This window comes from Lycium barbarum, chromosome 12 (assembly GCF_019175385.1).
Source record: "Lycium barbarum isolate Lr01 chromosome 12, ASM1917538v2, whole genome shotgun sequence".
NCBI classification, from domain to species: Eukaryota; Viridiplantae; Streptophyta; class Magnoliopsida; order Solanales; family Solanaceae; genus Lycium; species Lycium barbarum.
Window position 1 is genome coordinate 72,032,093 of NC_083348.1, and position 21,672 is coordinate 72,053,764.

General features: G+C 37.9%; 3 protein-coding genes and 1 long non-coding RNA gene across 4 annotated transcripts; 1 reads left to right on the forward strand and 3 right to left on the reverse strand.

The window, feature by feature from the left end:
- The first annotated feature begins 2,620 nt into the window (after positions 1-2,620).
- LOC132622294 (uncharacterized) lies at positions 2,621-6,064 on the forward strand. Its single transcript, XM_060336880.1, has 6 exons — positions 2,621-3,252; positions 3,576-3,652; positions 3,764-3,800; positions 4,558-4,735; positions 5,391-5,502; positions 5,635-6,064. Exons 1-6 carry the CDS (start codon positions 3,030-3,032, stop codon positions 5,818-5,820), a joined length of 813 nt encoding a protein of 270 aa, XP_060192863.1. The 5' UTR covers positions 2,621-3,029; the 3' UTR covers positions 5,821-6,064.
- Positions 6,065-13,850: 7,786 nt separating this feature from the next.
- LOC132622797 (probable F-box protein At4g22030) lies at positions 13,851-14,479 on the reverse strand. Its single transcript, XM_060337471.1, has one exon. The coding sequence runs from the start codon at positions 14,477-14,479 to the stop codon at positions 14,009-14,011; it is 471 nt and encodes a 156-aa protein (XP_060193454.1). The 3' UTR covers positions 13,851-14,008.
- On the reverse strand, positions 13,851-15,301 carry LOC132622798 (probable F-box protein At4g22030). Its single transcript, XM_060337472.1, has one exon. It carries the CDS (start codon positions 15,299-15,301, stop codon positions 14,567-14,569), a length of 735 nt encoding a protein of 244 aa, XP_060193455.1. The 3' UTR covers positions 13,851-14,566.
- Positions 15,302-17,621: 2,320 nt separating this feature from the next.
- Positions 17,622-20,243, reverse strand: LOC132624854 (uncharacterized). Its single transcript, XR_009576549.1, has 3 exons — positions 19,945-20,243; positions 19,124-19,174; positions 17,622-17,910 (listed from the first exon to the last, which is right to left on the reverse strand). It is a non-coding gene; the product is annotated as an uncharacterized LOC132624854 (long non-coding RNA).
- Positions 20,244-21,672: the final 1,429 nt, after the last annotated feature.

Consider the following 21,672-nt stretch of genomic DNA (forward strand, 5'->3'; position numbering starts at 1 on the left):
GAGTGACACCTTTAATTTGAGTGATCACCGCTTGAGAAACTATCCAAAGGAAATTCTCAAATTTCACAAGTGTCCATTGTTCATGCTTATGAATTTGCCAAACACTTGTCCATGTCTCTGCCAAGTTCTTCCAGAGAATATTCCTGCAATTTTCTAAATTACTGTTGATCCCGAATTTTCGTACACTAAGTTATTTACGTTCAGGGATCATTCGAGACAGTAATGGAGACTTTTATAAGGCTTTTTCTAAACCCATTGACTGTATCAGCAATAATTTCTCTGAAACAAAGGTTGCTAACTTTGCAGTCCAGTGGTGTAAGGTAATAGGCCTTAACAAGGTTATTATAGAGATGGACGCTAAGATCATTTGTGACATGCTCAACAAAAAGGCTACTACCAATATGAAACTAAAGCATTTGATCCAAAGTACCATAAGGGAAAACGACTCAGTGGACTTCAATCATTGCTACAGAGAGTCCAACAGGATTGCCGATTTTCTTGCCAAACAAGCTTCAACTAGTGGTAACGACATTATCTACACTTCATTTCATGAACTTCCACAAGAAGTGAAGGGATTAATCCAACTTGATAAGTGGAAACTCCCTTCCTTGAGAAGAAGATACGACAAATGTAATTTTTTTGTAAGTTGATAGAACTTTTCTAAATAGAGAAGGACATTGTATAGGCTGCTTCCTTCTTCTAATTTTTTTGGATATATGTGCAGTTATCTCTTGGTTAGAGGTTTGGTCCATGTCCCCCTCTAACATATGTAATACTTTTGCATCAATAGACATGGTAGGGGTCGAGCCTAACCCCCCACACCATAGGGATCACAACCTAAGGTGATGGCTTAAAAAAAAAAAGTTATTTACGTTCCAAGTTTTGGCTACATTCGGCCGTCAAATGGAATTTGGGAATGGATTTCTCCTAAATTCCATCCATCCACCAGTGTCGACGTAAGACATTTAGAATTTTTGCACCCGCCCCACTAGATGATAAGTATCTTATGAAAGTCCGGACAGTGATGACCTAGAATGTGTAACGTGTCGCCATTCAAAAACATATCTTGAACATGTATGATATGTCAAGATCTCATTTAATGATCGGTATCCTCATTTATTCGCAGAAGTTATCACGAATGAGCCACATGTCATGAAACTTTTAGATGTATAATTGCGCGTTACTATTTCATTGGCTCCGTCTAGCCAGTGTAACGTTGATTAGGTTCGGAGCCAAAAAAAGAAAAAAAGAAGAAGAAAGATTGAAGCTACTTTACAGATGGAGGGAGTTATGGTCTCCAAAAAGAGGATTTGGAGAATTTGTGGGGGGATTTGGTATGTTTCATTGAGGACATGCATTTGCCTATGTCACCCTCGTCTTTTCCTTATTTGGCCTCACTTCACCGCTCTTCATTATCTTGTTCCTAAAATAAGCTAATAAAATTATTTAGCTCTGCCAACTGCCAAAGAAGGTGGCTATTGTACTTTTCTTAGCTAAACTCATTCAAGTGGTTTGGATTGTTGCCTTTTGGTTAATGGATTGTACCCGTGGAAACACAACGAGAAAGGTCAAATAACAACAATAACAATAACAACAACATATCTAGTGTAGTTTCACAAATTGGGTCCGGAAAGAGTAGAATGTATGCAAATCCTACCCCTATCTTTGTGGGATGGAGCAAAACTATATGTTATTAGTCTCATTTTGAGAAATATGAAGCTACATAATTTTTGGAAATAATACTCTCTTCGTCCAATTTTACTTGTCCACTATAATAAAAATATATGTCCATTTTTACTTGTTCGGCTTAGCAAATTAAGACAATTTATCATTGAGTTCCTAATTTACCCTTATTATTAACTATAATCATTTTCAATGCATTTCCCAAAATATTGAATTTATTATACAAAGGGTGATATAGTAAGTTTATCATTTTATTAATTACGTACTTTATATGGGATGTGCCGAGTCAAACATGGACAAGCAAAAATGCACGGAGGAATAACAATATAATAGGTATGTTAAACTTTGTGAAACAAACATGTATAACTCATCATGTACACGCTTGAAGTCTAAATTCATTGGTCGTAACTGACTTCCAAAGGCTTCACCAAATGCCAAAAGAGGTTTTCTCACAATTGTCTTTTAGCTAGTCTTGAAGTTGTCGATCATTTCTAAGTGCGATCACCAGTGAATAGTCACTAATCCATCCCCTTTTTGCCCCTTTTGGAGGGGTATTTTAAGGATAAAAGGTGGGCTGGGTAGGGATGAGGTTGTTTATGCGTATGCAATTTAAATTCAGAATTTTAAATATATGGGGTTTTGGATCATAACCTTTTTACTTATTGTGTATTGGACGATTATTTATATTTATTAAATAAGTTTTTAATAGAAATATAAAATTTATGTCAAACTAAAGCTACTGAGTTTTATCGAACTCATAACTTGAAGTGTAAATGCGCCAATAACCTTATGGTAGAGTATTGCTCATATGAGGGCACACGAGAATGTTTTGATACTGACCTCAAACAAAGAATATGATACTGACCTCAAACAAAGAATATCCTGTAATGACCTCAAACTCATATGGTAGAGTATTGCTCATATGAGGGCACACGAGAATGTTTTGATACTGACCTCAAACAAAGAATATCCTGTAATAGAATCTTTTCTGTGGAATTATTCTTTTCCTTATTCATTTCTTCCCTTTTTCCAAGTCCTTTTTCACTATTCTCATCCAATTATGAGTGCAAAGTTGAACATATATAACTAGAGCTTATTAAACTCCGTGATTTTTGTTTTCCAGATTCATAATCAAAATTCAAGAGACTTTAATTTAACTGTTGGAGAACTCAATTTTTTGCAAGAAAAACCTTGTTCTAAAAGCCTGCACAAGTAGACAAAAGGTGACAACAGACTCACTAAGATTTATTCCCTTTTGGTTGTATACTTCAACATAGACCACAACTCCTTTAATTTCCACCTTCCCCCATCATATCTCCATCTTCCCAACCTCATCATCCTTTAACATGATGAAGGGGCTACAGTTTTCTGAGAATTCTTCCGAAAATTCTCCATCTTTATCCATGAGAGTTAGTGTGGAGCAGCCATTAACATTAGAAAACAGCAATGATAATAAATCATCATCAGGGGTAAGACCATATGTTAGATCAAGAATGCCGAGGCTGAAATGGACGCATGATCTTCACCGCAGCTTTGTACATGCTGTTGAAAGACTTGGTGGAGCAGATCGTAAGCCTACCTATCTCTTCTTGCATGAAATCAGTTATATATATATATATATATATATATATATATATATATATATAGAGAGAGAGAGAGAGAGAGAGAGAGAGAGAGAGTTAAGTGCATGAAAAGGAGAAAATTTTCCTTTCTTAATTAAGGATTTAATTTCCATTCCTTTTGGTTCTCTAAAAAAGAGGAGTGGATCTATGACGGCTTAAGATGAAAGGTTTAATATTCCACTAACTATCTAGGAAAAGTGTGATACGTTCTCTAATGATTTTTTGGCGACTAATATTTATTTATTGAATTGTTGTGGTACTAATAATTAGGAGCAACTCCAAAGATGGTGCTACAACTGATGGATGTGAAGGGCCTGACCATAGCTCAAGTTAAGAGTCACCTTCAGGTTATTATTTGAAATGCAAGTTTTTTCTTCTTCTTCTTCTTCTTCTTTATTTTTTATTTTTATTTTTAGGTTTCATATAGCTAGCTTTAAGATTTATTTTGTTATGAACAGATGTACCGAAGCATGAAGCACGAACAGATGATGCAAGGTATACATTTGCTTCTTTTCATCAAACTCCATTTCTTCTATGTTCAGGCGCACCAAATTAACTTTTTTTGATTTGTTCTTTTGGAAAAAAAAAAAAGTATTTCTGGTCTTTATAGCAAGAAAATTTTGACCGGCTTGAAGCATGATTTTATTATCTAAAGAAGCTGATGAGTCATTTGAAAGTTTATATATGCTTATTTTATCATTTTTTTAAGAAAATAATTGTAAGTAAATGAGTGACCAGTGATGCAATCAAGAAAAGACTGAAGTGAAATTCCATTTGAGGAATCTTTTTATGTTTCATTTCACCCTTTATGTTTTGCTGACTCCATATATATTCCATACGATAACTCCTTTTGGTTACTCAAATGGAAAAGGTTCATATAGAACTACTGTTACTAGCTAGTCTATTGCTCGCAAGACCAAAAGTGAGAATTCACTTTCCCATTTTCATCCTTTATATTATTTTAGGTAGAATTTGTTGGAAGGGTTAAAAATATGTCTGAGAAATTGCCATGTGGTGGTAGTTGCATTCTACTATCCAAACAAAGACTCTTTAATAGTACAAGGAAAGTACTGTTCATATAATAGAATGTGGATTCAAAATTTAAAATTAGTGTTTGGGTAGTGAATCCTATACATTTCGTTTATAATTTTTCTTCTTAATTTATTTTTCTTACGCATATACTCATGTTACGAATTAATTAGGTTCACCACAAATTCATTTGACTTTTTTTTTTTTTTTTTTTGTTAATCAGAAGCTGCAAATGCGGGCAAGAAGAATAGAATGGAAGGCTCAGATCAAATGAATTATCTCCATGGGAACTATCATCATTACTATAATAGCAAAGCATTCTTTGATGGCAATCCTAATTTGACATTAAACAGTAACTATGCGGAACTTGCCTCCAGGCCTACTATTTTGCCTCCTCCATGGTTTGTCTCATTTCTCAAATCTTTTTGTTTTGCTCATCTATGAATTGATGTTAGAGTATTTCCTATATAATTCCTTCCTGAGTATAACTTTCTCTATATACATAGTGTGAATAATTTTTGTAGGAATAGCGTAACATAACCTGTAAAAACAGGTGGTCTGCCATATTTTCAAGTTATTATGAGCTGCGTTATATAAGTTAGACTCTTTGCTTAATTAGCTCATTAACAAGTGGAATTGTGGAACCCGAAAAATAAGGCGGCTAACCAATTATATTATCATATGTTTTTTTTTAAAAATAAATAAAAAATAATCCCAGGATGAATCCTGCTACAGTTACGTTGTATATTATTATTGAAAGCAATAAATGGGAGACTAGACCTTACTCCTAATATACAACCACTACTGATTGCAAGCAATCATAGCAAAAAAAGAGAATGCTAATTATTATTATATGATATTTACATTCTCTGAGACTAAGTTGACCTATACCAATTATAACATGTTAAATTATATCTTCACTCTTGTTAGTACCTAGTACATTAAGTGCAACTCTTGCTTAATTAACTAGGCACCATTTTTTTTTCCTTGGTTATGCATAAACACTAAAATGGAACGGCGTTGCCTTCACACCTTTCCCTTGTTTCAATTGAATAGGAAACAGATGCAAGAGATGAGGGAAAATTACAATAATATCACAAGGTTGGAATTAGGAAGGTCCAACTCTTGCACCATGTTCAAGGATTTCTTCAATGGCTGCAGTGTTCAAGTAATTAACGAAATCCTTCACTTCTTTTTATAAGTTAATGACTTCCTTTAACTTGATACAATAAATTAGAAACAATAGATTGGTGTGACTTGTGACTACTTAACTAATTAGAATTAAATTTGTTTTTTCCAGGAACGGAATGGGAATAAAGGGGTACAACAATATGGTAGCAGTTGGTTAAACAAGAGTGCAGCTACAATTATCAATCTTGAAGAAGAGGAAGCCTCTGGAAGCACCATGTCCTTAGAGCCATCTTCCAGTTTAGATCATGTGAATAATACTATCTCTCTTGAGCTCACCCTTGGAAATAGATCCTAATTTCACTCTCAACTCCTTGACTTTTGTCATAGAATCAAGCTAACTCAGCTAGCTAGCTAGAGCTTGATGCTAATAATCAGGTTTTAATCAATCTGAGAATCGTTTAAACTTGCTTTAGATTTTTTTTTTTTAAGTAACTACTGGTTCTAATAGGTGGTGTATTATATCTGAAGAATATCAGACAACTTGCTATGTATTTTCAATTTTATGATTTTCCAATTTGAAGTATATACGGAGAAGTATGTTGTCATCACTTAGCATTATTTATCGAGTTACTGAGTTCTAAATTTGTAATTTTAATTTTACATATGATCTTTCTAAGACAAATATAGAATTTGACAAAAGCTAATGATAAATCCGACCTTGCATATAATAAGGTAAAAAATACTTTTGATGGTGCCTTTTGGGGGAAAATAGTGACGGATTGATCCATGTATATTTGGGTTGGCTTGTCTCAGTAACTGAAATTAGAGTCAATAGTTCGACAAGATGCGTATGAGAGTTATAGCGCGGAGTTTGTTTATTGCCTTTACCTAGAACCTAAAAATGCACATACAAAGAGACGCTTGCATGTGGACATGGTCATAAATACTCGAATAATTCCATATAATAATTAATTAGCTCATGAATCATAGTGATAGACTATGTGAAACTTATTTTAACGGGTTTGACGATGTGCCATGTAAACCTTAGTTTGAGAAGTTTAGTGATAAGTACTGTGAAAGAAAAATTATCTGGTGTGCCAACAAAAGTCACACATGATAATTGAAAAGAAAAATAAACTAATATAAGGTTTAAGATACTCTTAATAGTGCGAGTCTTTTTAAAGGAAAGTTCTTGGTCTAAAGGAATAATATCACACCGTGATAAAAATACCTTTGAGCGGAGCTAACCCAACATTATATATGGACAATTCTGTCATTAAGGTTGTGCTTGGTTGATTAAGGACCAAACCCACGAAAGTAAGTGCGAAATTATTAACAAACTTCCTATATAAAGTAATCAAACCTCAAATTGAATCTTAGAGAAAATTTGAATTAGTATGAATCAATTTGTTTACTGTAAGGTGGTAGTTCTCGACATGCAGCGACATAAAATCAGTTCCAAACCCAAAATTCTCAAGATCAAAAGGGATTTAAGGTCTTATGCACCTGAAACATCTACAAACTGATTTTTTACAAACACCTCGAACAAGGGAGAGAAACAGATAATATAAAAGGAATAGAGGAATAGAAACTCAAGCCTTGAGCTACTAATTATTTAAGGTATTAGTCTCTTTTTCTTTCCATTTAATTATCAATATTATGCGCAACTATTATTGGGATAGAGATATGATAATTAATTATGGTTGAATTTAAATGGTGTTATTGCAATTGGGTGATGTTATATTCCAATGAAATTGATTGGATTCATAGACTCAAGATTATGTACATGCATCTATGTATGTATTTGCCTTGAGATTGAGGATTTAAATATAGAAAATCATGGTTTATCAAGTTGCCTTTTAAGGCTAAATCATGAATTTCATGTATATAGGAGTTCATGGTTTATCCCTAAAATCCCAATTGATAAGTTGAGGATTTGATCGACTTTTCAGGCTCCAATAAGGAAACTAATTATAATTTGGATATAAAACATATAGGGTCCATATATTTGACCCGTTGATCGAGGGTTGACTTTTTTGACTGTCTTTGGCGGAGTTGCAATTATAAGAGAGAGGTATATTTGACCTCGATAATTGATATTTTGTGTAGATTGGAAATGTGTGGCTGAGTTTGGACACGGGGAAAAGAAGGGTAAAAGTTGTACACTTAGATGCCGTTTGGACATGGTTTGAAATCCCAAAACATGCCTTTTTGGATGATTTGGGATTCCATCCCATGACATGAAACCATGAGATGAAATCACATGTCCAAACGCTGATTTCAACTCATGGTTTCAAATCGCATGTCCAAACGCCTACTTAGCTTGGATTCGAGGTCAGTGGAGACCTTAACCTCTAGATGCGTGTTTTCCATAAATACATGATTTAATATCCATCTGGAGAAAACCGTGCGGGCTTGGCCCAAAGCGGACAATATCATGTTAAGATTATCTTTGGACCGTTTAGCCCAACAGGTTTGAGGCACAATGCACCACGAGTGGCAAAGCCACTCATGGCCAAGGGTGGTCACCTGCACACCCTTGGCTGGAAAATGGTGCTAGTATATGGATTAGATCTTATAGTTAACTGGATAAAAATTAAATTTTGAACACCCTTAAAATAATTGAGTTAAATAGCTTAGAGGTAAAGGGTGTTCAATTTTACCTAAAAGTCACGGTTTAAAGCTTGCGTCAAACGTTGGTCATCTTCTTTCTTTAAAAGAAAACATACAAACAATGTCTGAAGCTACTTGGTTGATTTGCATTTGCACTTATTTTCTTCCATGCTCCGACTAACCTTATTTGTATTTGAGTTATGATTTGCATTTGGTTTATTCATATGTTGGTTTGGAGTTACGTTGGACTCATGTGTTGAAACTCCTTTATTCTTTCTTCTTTCCTTCCTATTTCCTAGAAAAGAAGAAGTCGTATTGTTAAAAAGAAGAAAACGAGGTCTAATTGAAAGAGATTAATTCCGTGATTATTCTCATTGATTGAGTTGGTAAATATACCATAGTTACAATGTCCTATTAGGATACAAACTATACTAACCTAAAATAGAAGATTTACAAAATATTCTTTTACTACATATTTACACTATTTATCACACCCCCGCAGTCGAAACGGGAGGTTTACGAACGCTGAGACTGTCCCGAAAATCTTCAAATAAGACCTGTGGCAGTCCTTTAGTGAAAATATCGGCGAGCTGATATCGGGATGGAACATGAAGGACACGGACGTGGCCGCGCGCCACCTTTTCACGAACAAAATGTATATCCATCTCAATGTGCTTGGTGCGCTGATGTTGGACTGGATTTCCTGACAGGTAAATGGCACTGACATTATCACAATAAACTAAAGTAGCCTTAGGGATCGAACAATGTAGTTCCAAGAGGAGGTTACGTATCCAACATGATTCAGAGACAACATTAGCAACCCCCCTATATTCTGCTTCCGCACTAGAGCGGGAAAGAGTAGGTTGGCGCTTAGATGACCAGGATATCAAATTATCTCCCAAAAACACGCAATAACCCGACGTCGAGCATCTGGTGTCTGGACATCCCCCCAATCAGCATCAGTGTATGAAACCAAATCTGTAACTGAAGATGAGTAGAGATGCAAACCATGATCAAGAGTACCCTGAATATACCGAATAATCCGCTTAAGAGCAAGCATATGCGTATCTCGTGGAGCATGCATATGAAGACAAATCTGTTGTACAACATAAGAAATATCCGGTCTGGTGAAGGTAAGATACTGAAGAGCACCTGCAAGGCTCCGGAAATGAGTGGGATCGTCACACAGATCGCCAGAAGAGGCACTGACCTTCGGTTTAGTGTCAACCGGAGTGGAAGAAGGCTTACACGAGGACATCCCTGCACGTTCAATAATGTCCGTAGCATAACTTCGTTGTGATAGAAACATACCACCCTTGTGACGGGTCACCGCAATGCCAAGAAAATAGTTCAAAGGACCTAAGTCCTTCATAGCAAATTCTGAGCCAAGAAGGCCCATAATAGAACAACGGAGAGCATCTGAAGAAGCAGTAAGAATAATATCATCCATATATAGTAAACTGTAAGCCAAGTGGTGCCCTTTGCGATAGATGAACAAGGAGTGGTCAGACCTGCTATTAGCAAAACCAATGGAAGAAACAAAGTCAGCAAATCTTTTATACCAAGCTCTCGGTGCCTGTTTAAGCCCATATAAGGACTTGCGCAACAAACACACATAATCGGGACGAGATGGGTCTCTAAAACCCATAGGCTGATGCATATAAACCGTCTCCTTGAGCTCGCCATGAAGAAATGCATTTTTGACATCCAACTGATGAATGGGCCAATGTTGAGATAGAGCTAGACTTAAGACAGTGCGGATCGTTGCTGGCTTCACGACCGGACTGAAAGTCTCACCACAATCAATGCCAACCTGTTGTGTTTTGCCATCACCTACAAGACGGGCTTTATGCCTCTCAAAATCACCATTAGACTTTTCTTTATGAGTAAAAATCCACATAGACCAAATAACATTCACATTAGGTGGACGGGGTACCAAATCCCACGTCTTATTTTTAATAAGAGCATCATATTCATCATCCATGGCCAATTTCCAATTCGGGTCACGTAGCGCATCCAACGGTTTACGAGGTATGGGGACTTGGTAACCGCCGTATGTAGATTAAATGGGTGCTTGGGTTTGAAAATCCCGCGTTGACTAGGAGTGACCATGCGTGTGTGGGTATTGGGCTGGACAAGTGGAGAAATGGTCGAGTTTTGCGGGGTGGTGGGAAGCTGGTGGGGGAGAGGGGCGGACTGGTACTGCGTATAGGACGATGGAGGCTGCTGCCCAGGTGGGGAGGGGTCGGCGTGGTCCTGAGTCACGGGCAGCGACGGAGGGGGACAGGGCAGCGGTGGAGGGCTGGCGGCTATATGATGGATCAAGTAAGGAGAGAGACCATCATCAAAGAAGTCATAAGAGGTGGGAGCCGGAGTATGGATTTTGGAAAACGGAAATTGAGTCTCATCAAATAAAACGTGATGACAAATAGTGATTTTATTTGAGGATAAATCAAAACATTTGTAGCCACGATGGTTTGGTGGATATCCCAAAAAGACACATGGAGTTGACCGAGGGTGCAACTTGTGAATAGTAGTAGACGGAAAAGGGGGATAACATAAACACCCAAAGACTCGGAGATGAGAATAAGATGGTTTCCGTTGGTAAAGGACCTCTAAAGGTGATTTGTGACCCAATAGCTTACTTGGTAAAATATTAATGAGATATGTCGCCATTTGCAATGCATGATGCCAAAAAGACGGAGGAAAGGAGGCATGAGCAAGAAGAGTCCGGATGACATTATTTAGTGAACAAATTTTTCTTTCTGCTTTCCCATTTTGAGAGGATGTATGAGGACACGAAAGACGGAAAGACATCCCATTGGATGCACAAAATTTTCCGAATTGACTATTAGTATATTCCCTCCCATTATCACATTGGACATTCTTGATAGGACGTTCAAATTGAGTAAGAATATGGGTCTTAAAATCCATGAATTTTGAGTAAACATCAGATTTTCTAGCCAAAGGGAAAGCCCACAAATAGTTGGTAAAATCATCCAAAAACATAGCATAATAACGATGGCCCATAGAACTCAAAATTGGAGAAGTCCACAAATCACTATGAATAATGTCAAATGGAAACAAAGTTTTGGAAATAGAACTAGCAAATGGCAACTTAACATGTTTACCAAGAATGCAAGAATGACAAATACTAGATGAACTAGAACTATTACATTCAATGCTTTTATTACGCCTAAGAAAATCCAAAATAGAAGCTCCCGGGTGGCCCAAACGGTCATGCCAACGGGTAGAAGACAAGGCAGCAAACGTCGACGGTGAATTGGTGGAAAATTTGAAGGTGGACAATGGATAGAGAGCACCCCTACTATTACATCTCATGAGAGCCATCCCCGTCCGGAAATCCTTCACAGAAAACCCATAAGGATCAAATTCAACACTCACATAGTTATCAGTAGTAAATTTACGAACCGATATCAAATTGTTTATGAGTTTTGGCGCATGAAGGACATTGTTTAACAATAAAGGAGGGTTCGGGGGAGGCAATTTAGCATGACCACAACCTCGAATTGGAATTGAATTACCATTACCAACAACAATGCCAGTATTACGATTGCTCAAATTAAAATAAGATGAGAGAGTACCAATTCGAATCGGGTTGGTTCAACGTCATCGTGTGCATGGCCGATTCAATATCCGTCGGAGTGCATTGCATCGGGGGGCCCGCGACTGCATATGCCTACTGCTGTGGTCGCGAGCCCAAAATGCTAGGCTGGGCCAGCGACCTCGGGCCAGACGAAGAAGATGGCGGCTGCCACTGCTGCTGTGGCCGAGCCCACTGCGTGGTAGGATACGGGCAAGGGGGAGCCCACTGAGGCATCCAACCCCACTGCCACGGTGAGGAGGGCTGTTGCCACTGCTGCTGGTCACCTGAGGGGCGTCCTCCACGACGTCGGCTGCCACTGCCGCCGCCCGAACCACGACCACCGCCGTTATTATTCCCTCCGCTAGAGCCGTGGTTTTTGTTGTTATTTTTGCCCCGATGATGGTGAGAACGACCAGAATTTTCCAGATGAGAAGAGTCATCAAAATCACGTTTGGAATTAGCCACCATAGCCGCGGGCGAGTCATCGTGCATTTCAGCCAACGCCTTTTCCTCAAGGCACAAACTTGACCGAGCTTCGGAGAATGGTGGAAAAGGCTTACTTTGGCGGATGTAGGTACCCAAATTCTTGTATGCCTCTGGGAGTCCTGCCACCAGTTGGAGAACGAGGCAGTTGTCGGTCACCGGAGCCCCCACACTCTTAAGTTGATCGGCCAAGGTCTTGAGACGTTGGCAATACGCCGAAGCGTTTGGAAAATCCCGCATCTTGACATGAGAGAAATCATGTTCCAAAGCAACGGACGGGAGTTTTTGTTGTCTTGAAAAAGATTACGGAGGCGATCCCAGGCCTCCTTTGCCGATAGGTCTTCTTCGATGATTGTATGCAATAAGTCCGTGGAGATGGTTGCATATACCCATTGAAGTACCGTGGCATCCAAAGTGGAACACAACTCCTTTTTGTCGTCGGTGGTAGGAGCCTTCTCCTTTCCGGTTGGCAGAATGTGGGAAAGGACACGGTGAGACCGGGCATGAAGTTTGAATAATTCGGCCCAAGCCGAATAATGATCCGTTTCCATCTCAAGAATGATTGGGATGTGATTCTTGATGTTGGAGACAGCCAAAGCAGGATGGAACTTGGTGTCTGCCATTGATGGAAGGCAAGAAAAATGAACAGAAATCGAAGAAGAAGAAGAAGAAGAAGACGTCGGAAAAGTGGGTAGAGGACGTCAGAGAATTAGGGCAGCGGAAGAGAAGGAAAAGAAACCCTAGTATCTGATACCATGAAAGAGATTAATTCCGTGATTATTCTCATTGATTGAGTTGGTAAATATACCATAGTTACAATGTCCTATTAGGATACAAACTATACTAACCTAAAATAGAAGATTTACAAAATATTATTTTACTACATATTTACACTATTTATCACTAATAGCAAGTTAGCTACCACTTATTTTGTCTCTTTTCTTTTTTTAATTGCTTCTATGAACATTATAATTATCCAACTTTGTTCTCATTCTTTTTTTTTTCAAAGAAAATTATTTAGTCGTTATCTCTCGCTTTGTAACATTCTCGAAATGCCCCTTGTTGTTCTCCACTTGTGGGATAACGTACACATGTTGTTATTTATTGTTGCTGTCATTTGATACTGTAATCACCGTAAGAGTTTTCTAGCAATGAAATTTATCAAGAATAACTTGCGAAATCAAATGAACAATAAATTTTTAAGCGGGTGTGCAGTGATGATGTTAAAAAAAAATTGGTTGCACTCATTCATCGAAAAAAAATTATATACTCGTCAACATTTGAAAAATCTTACCAAAATTTCTGGCTCCGCCACTGCACACCACAAGGGTAAGTCATTCTGTTATTTCTAGTTTTACTTAGTTATGTTTTCTGGCTACATCCCAACTTTTGCACTCAGATTGTGTTTCATGCTCCATGATTAGATTGTGGGTTTATGGTGTATTATGATGCTTTGTACTGTTTTCGTTGCTATGGCATACTTACGTTTAATTACTACGTTTATTCTTGTGTGCGTAGAGTTATGCTTATAAACTAAGATGAATATTGATTCACTTAGCGATGAATACTGATTCACTTAGTGTGGTAGATGCTCGCTAAGTGCCAGCCACGGCGGTCTCATGAATTTGGATCGTGACACCTAGGATTTGGTAAGAAACATCTACCTTTCGTTGCTCTAAAGAAATTTGAAGAACTAATGAATAAATTAGTAAAATATGCTAATAGCCAACACTGCTTTCTACCAATTAACTTTGTAAAAGAATGTATATTTGAAAAAAAATTAAAGAGTATGTTCCGCTACTTATAATACAAATATATGTAACAACATTAGTGTGCAACATCAGAAAAGCTTGCTTGCAAACTCATCCAAATGTTCTTCTTTCAATGACGAAGAAGCAGCAAGATTTCTCAGATCTGATAAGCTCCTTCCTAACTTCAAAGCCACCTTCATTTCAAAAACTTCGCCATTTTCTCTTCTCTCCTCGTCTGTTTCTGTCAAGTTAGATTCAATAGATTCTTGCATGTACTGGAAGAAACCGGCGTTACTCCTATACATTTCGAATACCATTCCGATTTGTCCACCATGCTCTACTGTGTTAACTGCACTTGCCAATGCTCCACCAACAATTCCAAGCATGGCTGCCCAAGATCCATGAGTAGAATGACCAGCAAATGCAGAGCCAATCGCTGCTAGGCCTGTGAGCAAAGGACCAGACAAGGCTAAAACTTTGTTGAGTTTCAAGGCCTTTTCCCCTAGCCTAATATATTCTTCTTGGTCTTTTCTACCCAATACTCCCATTATTTCTCTCATTTCCTCCTCCTGTTTGCCATTCCATCCGTTCCAATTGTTTTCACTGTCACTGGCCCTTTTGGGCTGTCTTCGACGTTGCTGAGGCCATCAAATAGCAGGTTCCACAGAAGATGGAAATTTCTCTAGCATTACTCCGAGTAGAGGTAATGGGTACGCCTTGTCAAGAGCCAAGACTTTGTCCATAGTTTCTTTCACATCAATAGCTGAAGGATGACCGATTGATAAAGTTGTTTCGATTTGGTTATGGAGATCTTGAAACAGCCTTGTTGCATTTCTTTGTTCTTCAGCAAGCTGGGATGGTTGAATCTTGTTGATGATCGCCATCATGCCACTAGCAGCCAAATACATCAAAGTGGATGACATTTTCAGTCCCAAAACAGAATCGCCGTCAGCACCACTGCTAGCTGCAATTCCAACCATTGTAGCAGCTGCTAATGTAATCCCATTAATGGATGTCAACAGCATATTGTTCCATTGGCTTCTTTGTTCACCTATATTTCTATGCATCTCCACTCTATCTGCAACTGCCTCTTTGATTGCATAAAGCTTCTTGATAACCAGGGGATCAGGACCATTAACCATTTGCCTTCTTCTTGTAGCTGGGCTAAGTTGTATCTCAACTAGGTTGTTGTTTGATATGGTTGAATAGCTAATCAACGCTTGTTCATGCACTGATTGAAGAATGGGAAGAGAGGTTTTGCTTGTTTTAATTCTTGGATTATTAATATTCGCTCTTATCAATCCTCTTCCACAACTACAAGATGAAGTTGAGGGAGCAGAACTACATGAACTCAAGAAACTTGAAGATTGGAGGACTGTCATCTTTTCTTTCTACAACAGGATGTTTACTGATTTAGGATGGAAAATATTTTTGTGTAGTAGAGAGATTATGGTAGAGAAGAGGGGAAAGAGATCGATTTAGTTGTGATTATTAAAAAAAAAGACAGAATATGGGACATATATATATAGGGAGAGTTGACATTGAAATAAGACTTGACTGAAAACAAGAGCTACTACTATACAAAGTTTGAATTGAACGGGTACATGGCCAAGACTCTTTCTTATTTGGCTTCCGTTAATTTTGGATCACAAATTTTTTTTCAGCCCCCTTTGTTTATTTGTTATGGTTTCATGTTTTGACTGCTTGCACGTGCCCCTTATATTGACTTTCAACATAGGAAAACTTTTCTGGTGTCTCAATTTAGAAATCGCCAACCTGACCAACTAAACATCCTATCCAAATTATATGTTTCATGCATGATAGTAACACTTGGCATAAACAATCAGTTTGTTCTTTATATTATGGAATAGCATTAAGGTCAACCTCAATTTTGAAGTAAAAATTAGACAATTGTTTGACTCTGCATTTGAAAAGGGTCAAAAATGCTCCTCTATTTTGGGAAAAAGGCCAAAAATATCTTCCGTTACAACTTTGGGTCAAAAATACTTCTCCCGTAATTAAAGTTTTCAAATATACACCAGTCTTAACGGAAATCCTCAACATAACCCGATTTCATTTTTAAACCTACTACATTTAAACCTGACCCAACTATATAAAAAATCCATATGCGACCAACTTATTCTCGAGCATTGTTTTAAAAGGCAGTGTCAGGACTCGCCCCGAGGCTCACCTCGAGGCAGGGCAGTGGCAAAACGCCCTGGGGCTAACGTGCGGGGCTTAGTTCCTATGAGGCTTACGCCCTAAGCGCCCAACCATACGCCCTAAACACGCCTAACGCCCAACGCCCAGGGCTCGCCTAACAGTTCTTACACAAATTATATTTTAAATTCCTTAATTAAAATCATTCACCCTCATAATTGTTTAACAAAATAATGATACTTAATAGTTTTTCATCTATAGAAATAGAAGATTGGGTGTAACTCATATAACAAGTCGTAGTATTGAATATTTACTATTTGAGAACGTCGTGAGGGTGAATATCACTCAATTTTTTTTAAAAAAAAACACATAGCGGAATTGTACATTTTCACTTGTCATTGGTCATAAGTCCTATGTATTAGAATTATCATATAATTTTATTTTTTGTTCATGAAGAAGTTATGTTTTAATTGTAATATTGATAAATTTTATTGATTATTTGCTTATAGGGAGATAAAATGAATAGTATGATAGTAATAGTGTTTTAAGAAACTGTGTTTTTTTCCTTGTTTGAAAGTTAAAATGTTAGAATTGTTTTGCATTTCATAATAGCTTTTATTTCATTGTATTGTTTATACTTGTAAAATTATGTTATATATAATTACAAGTTATAAGCGGTGTATAATGGATTGCTTTGATCATTTTTTTGTGAAGATCAAGCGCGCGCGCGCTCTCACACACACATATACATACATACATATACACACACACACACATATATATATATTTCATTTATTTACAGTTTTCTTTTATTTTTTTATGTAATTTTACCTATTTAAAAATATTTATTGTAATTATATTATTTTAAGAAATACTAAAAATTAAATACCCATGGGGCTTACGCCTCGTGCCTCGAGGCTTACGCCTCGTCGAGGCGTATGTAAAACGCCCCGCCTTACGCTCGCGCCTTTTAAAACACTGTTCCCGAGTCCTACATCTGGAGCCACTAGGCATAAGAGCGGGTAACCCATATGCGTTTTTTATTCAGTTGGGTCGGTTTTAAATGGAGTGGGTTTAAAAATGAAATCAGGTAATTTTGGGAATTTCCGTTAAGACAGAGGTATATTTGAAAACTTTAATAACGGGAGGGGTATTTTTTACCCTAATTTGTAATGAAGAATATTTTTAGCCCTTTTTCCCAAAGTAGAGGGGCATTTTTTACCCCTTTCCCTTTTTTAAATATATTTTCAATCATTAGTAATATTGACTTGTAGTATTTTTCGTGTAGTTTCTAAATATGTATATTTTATTTCAAAATATTTTAAGAATCTATACCCGCATTCATAATCTAAATTATGTATTTGACCCTCGTACTCCGAACTTCTTCAAATAAATTGGAACAGAGGGAGTGATTGTTTGTGTCACGACCCAACTAGGGGCCGCGACGGGTACCCGATACTTGTACCGAGCACCCCTTATCTCGTATCGTAGTTTTACTACTAGGTGGGCCGTATAGACTATATCGTATCTTTTTTTTTTTTTCTGTTGCTTAACGCTAACATTAATGGCATAATTGTAGACATGGACTTATAAACTTTGCTAGCACATTATACAACGACGAGGACCACAAAAGTACAAAACATCTGACTGTACATATCTGTCTACGAGCCTCTAAACAAAGTACATCTACATATACAAGAAGGACCGGTTCTACCGTGCCCGAATATGTACACAAAAGTAGTACCAAGAAACTGAGGCTCCGGAACAACTGGAGCGCTGCCACAATACTGCTGATGGAGCTTCTAAGAGTCAAATCTGTCTACCTGTTGACCTGCGTGGCATGAAACGCAGCGTCCACAAGAAGGGACGTCAGTACGAGTAATGTACCGAGTATGTAAGGCATGAATAATAACATACAGAAAATATAGAACATGGATAATGACGTAAAAGAGATATAGCGCATGTCATGAAGTAGAAACATAACCTGTACATATAAGTGCACGTTGGCGGATACCATGCGTGCTTAGCGCTGCGGAACGTGCAGCCCGATCCATATGTGCATAAACTATAACGTATTGTTGCGGCACGTGCAGCCCGATCCATATACATATAATACTTTGCTTTCTTGGAAAACATTTCTTTTCATATATATATATAACATAGAACATATCATATTGCCGAGGCGTCGGCTCCGATCCATTTAACCATATATCCCGCGTCCGGGCATCCCACGTCCGGGACGATATCATGTACCATACTCCAACTGATCAGGTGGCTATGCGTCTATAGCGCCTTCTCTTTCCCAATCTTTCCCATATACATGTACATATACTTATAACATATAAGCAGCATGCATTAGAGCCCAAAGGAAATCATGTCCGTATCGGAGTGACATAAGGTCGGTAGTCTCCGATTATCTTATGGAATAACCATGGTCACTTTGTCTCGCCTTGGAGGAACTAGTACTATAAGGCAAGACTATAAATAAAGAGTAGTATTAAGAGAAGACATATAATAAGATCACAAACCTCATAAGGTGTCAACTTGTATTCTTGAAGTCTTTAGAAAGTAGAATCATGTTCAAAGAAATAAGATTGAGGATTAGGAACTAACTCTATTTTCTCATGTTCATATTGAGTCCATAATTCGAGATTTTCAACTATGAAATCATGTTCGTCATAATCATCACAAAAATATTCTCATTAGAATAGTTACAATACTTATCGTTCGATAAACGAAACAATTAAGAAAATCCGGGAATAACGGGTCCACCTCGGGTCAAATGAGGTGGCGTACACGATTTACATACGTTACATTTCATGACGTCACTTGTGAGAGCTTTAAGGTAGTCGGGTCCTATTTGTGCAAGTTCTAGATGTTTAGGCAATTTTCCAACATTTCATACAATATTTAATTCAATTCTACTGAATGAAAAAGGGTCAACTTCAAACTCGGATTTCTAGGAATAAGATTGTCCCCGAGGCTCGTATCCACCCTATTATGTCTAAGACATGCCAAAGAAGGAAGGGTGAAGCCTTACATACCTTTTCCGCTTCATACACGTCTCCAAAATCAAGTTTCAAGTTCGCCAAAATCTACAATTTGGTCACAATTACCAAATGTTAATTGTAAGGCTTTAAGATTTCAATCTTAACCAATACTTGTCTACAAAAATTTGGGCAGCATCTCCCCTATACATACAACATCCCCGAGATTTAACTCGGCTCAAATATCAACAACCATACCAACAACAATATCAATAATCATCACAAAACACAATATAGCATAACTAGTCCCCTTTCCAACATAGTGTAATAGTTTTCATTCCAACTTCACATTTTCAATTCAATACCAACATTCTCATATTCATTTACTAATCAAGATCACTCCAATACAATTCGAAACATTTCATATCACTTTACAAAATATTCACAAAATATACAAAATATACAAATTTTCCACCAAACCATAATCCATCCAAAACTTCTAATCTTCAACATACATATTCATAACATATTTCCACCTTCCAATTTCATCAACCATAATCATAATTCACATCTTAACAACTTCATTTCCATAATATCACAAAATCATTCTAAAGTGACATAATCTTCTACATTCCATATTTCCAACTTCCACCAAATTTATTCAACTTTCATTTCCAATATAAATTTCACCATAACCACAACTAGAATACAACATAAAATTCAACTCATATTATTTATACAACAATATACATATATGTCCACTTACATATATGCACACCCACTTTGTAAACTTCCATATTTCCATAAATTCTACTCATTTCTACATACTACAACATAAACCAACCTTCATAACATAATAAAAAGGAATTAATTCTTACCTTTCTCTCTTTTCTTCCTTCTTGGCTAGGACTTGTAACTCACAAAAATATGTGGTTTCTTGCTCCAATGACTACTCTACCTTGCTAAGGACCCTTTAATTGGTAGAAAATGATTTTTGAATTTTTTTTTTTTTTTTTTGGTCTTGAGCTTGGCCGAAAATGGCCCTTAGGTTTCTCCCTCTCTTTTGTTTTTCTCCCCTTTCTAATTTCTTGAAGGTTCTATGAGTTTATGACTCATATATGACCCTTATATTAATTAGCACATGGAAATTAATAAAGTCCATGGGCTTGGGCCATTGTTGGCCGGCCACCCCTCTCTCATTTGGGCCTTATTATATTTTTTTGATTTTTTTGGGCCAACCCGGTTGGTCCCGAGTTGGGCCTAGCCCGCTGACCTTTCGACCTTAAAATGTCCATATCTCCTTGTACTGACATCACTTGGGAACCCACGACCTATGGTTGGAAAGCTAATTCAATTATCTACAACTTCTATTTCTTGGTATTTTTCCAAATTCCAAACTTATAATACCGTTTTTGCCCCTAGAAGTCAGATCACCCGAAAACGTTTTCTTAAAAATATTCGTTTGGAAGACTTCCACTTTGATTTTGCCCAAGGGTCGTTCTTGAGTTGTTTTTAACTTCACATATGTGATTCATATGACTTTTCAGATGTCCCAAAAAAAATCTCGATGTGTGGGCCCCACCTCAACAAATAATCTGACGTTCAAAAATACGGGATATAACATCCTCCCCCCCTTTAGAACATTCGTCCTCGAATGTTAAACTGGCCTCATAGTGTATTATAATACTTCGGGGAGGTCTCCTTTGTAGTTATCTCACACGTCGCTTAACATATCCATTTTAGGGACTTAGGTTGCCTGATTATTTTTTTTTATTTTATTTTTTTACATTCGTCTCTTATTCTTACATTTGTGAAATTTTCAGCAACACAAGGGACGGTGTATGATAAAGTGGATTCCAGATCAATTAACACACATATATCATAGAAAATGCCAAAAGTGTACCTATGGTCGCGTCTGCGGAAGGTTCAGGGTCCTGCCGTCCTGTCAATGCATATAGGCGGTGCGGAGGACCGGCTGAACTGGGTGCCCCTCCTCTACCTCGACCACGACCTGCTGAGGCCTAGGAATCCTGTCTAGGAGGGCGCACGGTCGATGATGAACCGATTGCTGACCCGGCGGGCTGGGTTTGGTCTCCCTCATTCCTCAGTGGGCAATCACGCATTAGATGGCCAACCCGCCCACAAGTATAACAAGCACCTGTACCTGCGCGACACTCTCCAGAGTGTGGCCTACCACATCGAGGACACCGTGGCGGGGGTGGCATCGTCCTGCTAGAATCAGCTCTATACTGGGACCCTGAAGCTCTGGCACCCTGATCCGGTCCTGAATGGGTAGGATGGTCAAATCCTCTATCCGTAAATCAAGGAGGTGCACTGGCCACTGATTGGACTAGATACCCGGAATGTTGCTGTGCCTGCCCTCCTCTATACCCACTTCTAGACCCGAAAGATCTGCCCCTCTTTCTAGAACCCTTATCCGAATAGCGTTCCTCTCTCCGTAACTGATGTTGTTCCTCCAGATTTTGGGCATGGGCCTGGATACGAGCAATAGTCATTCCATCCTGGAGGGAAGCTGTCAGACACTCCTTAATTAAATGTGGCCCCAATCCACTCACAAACCGGTGTACGTGATCTCCCCTATCAGC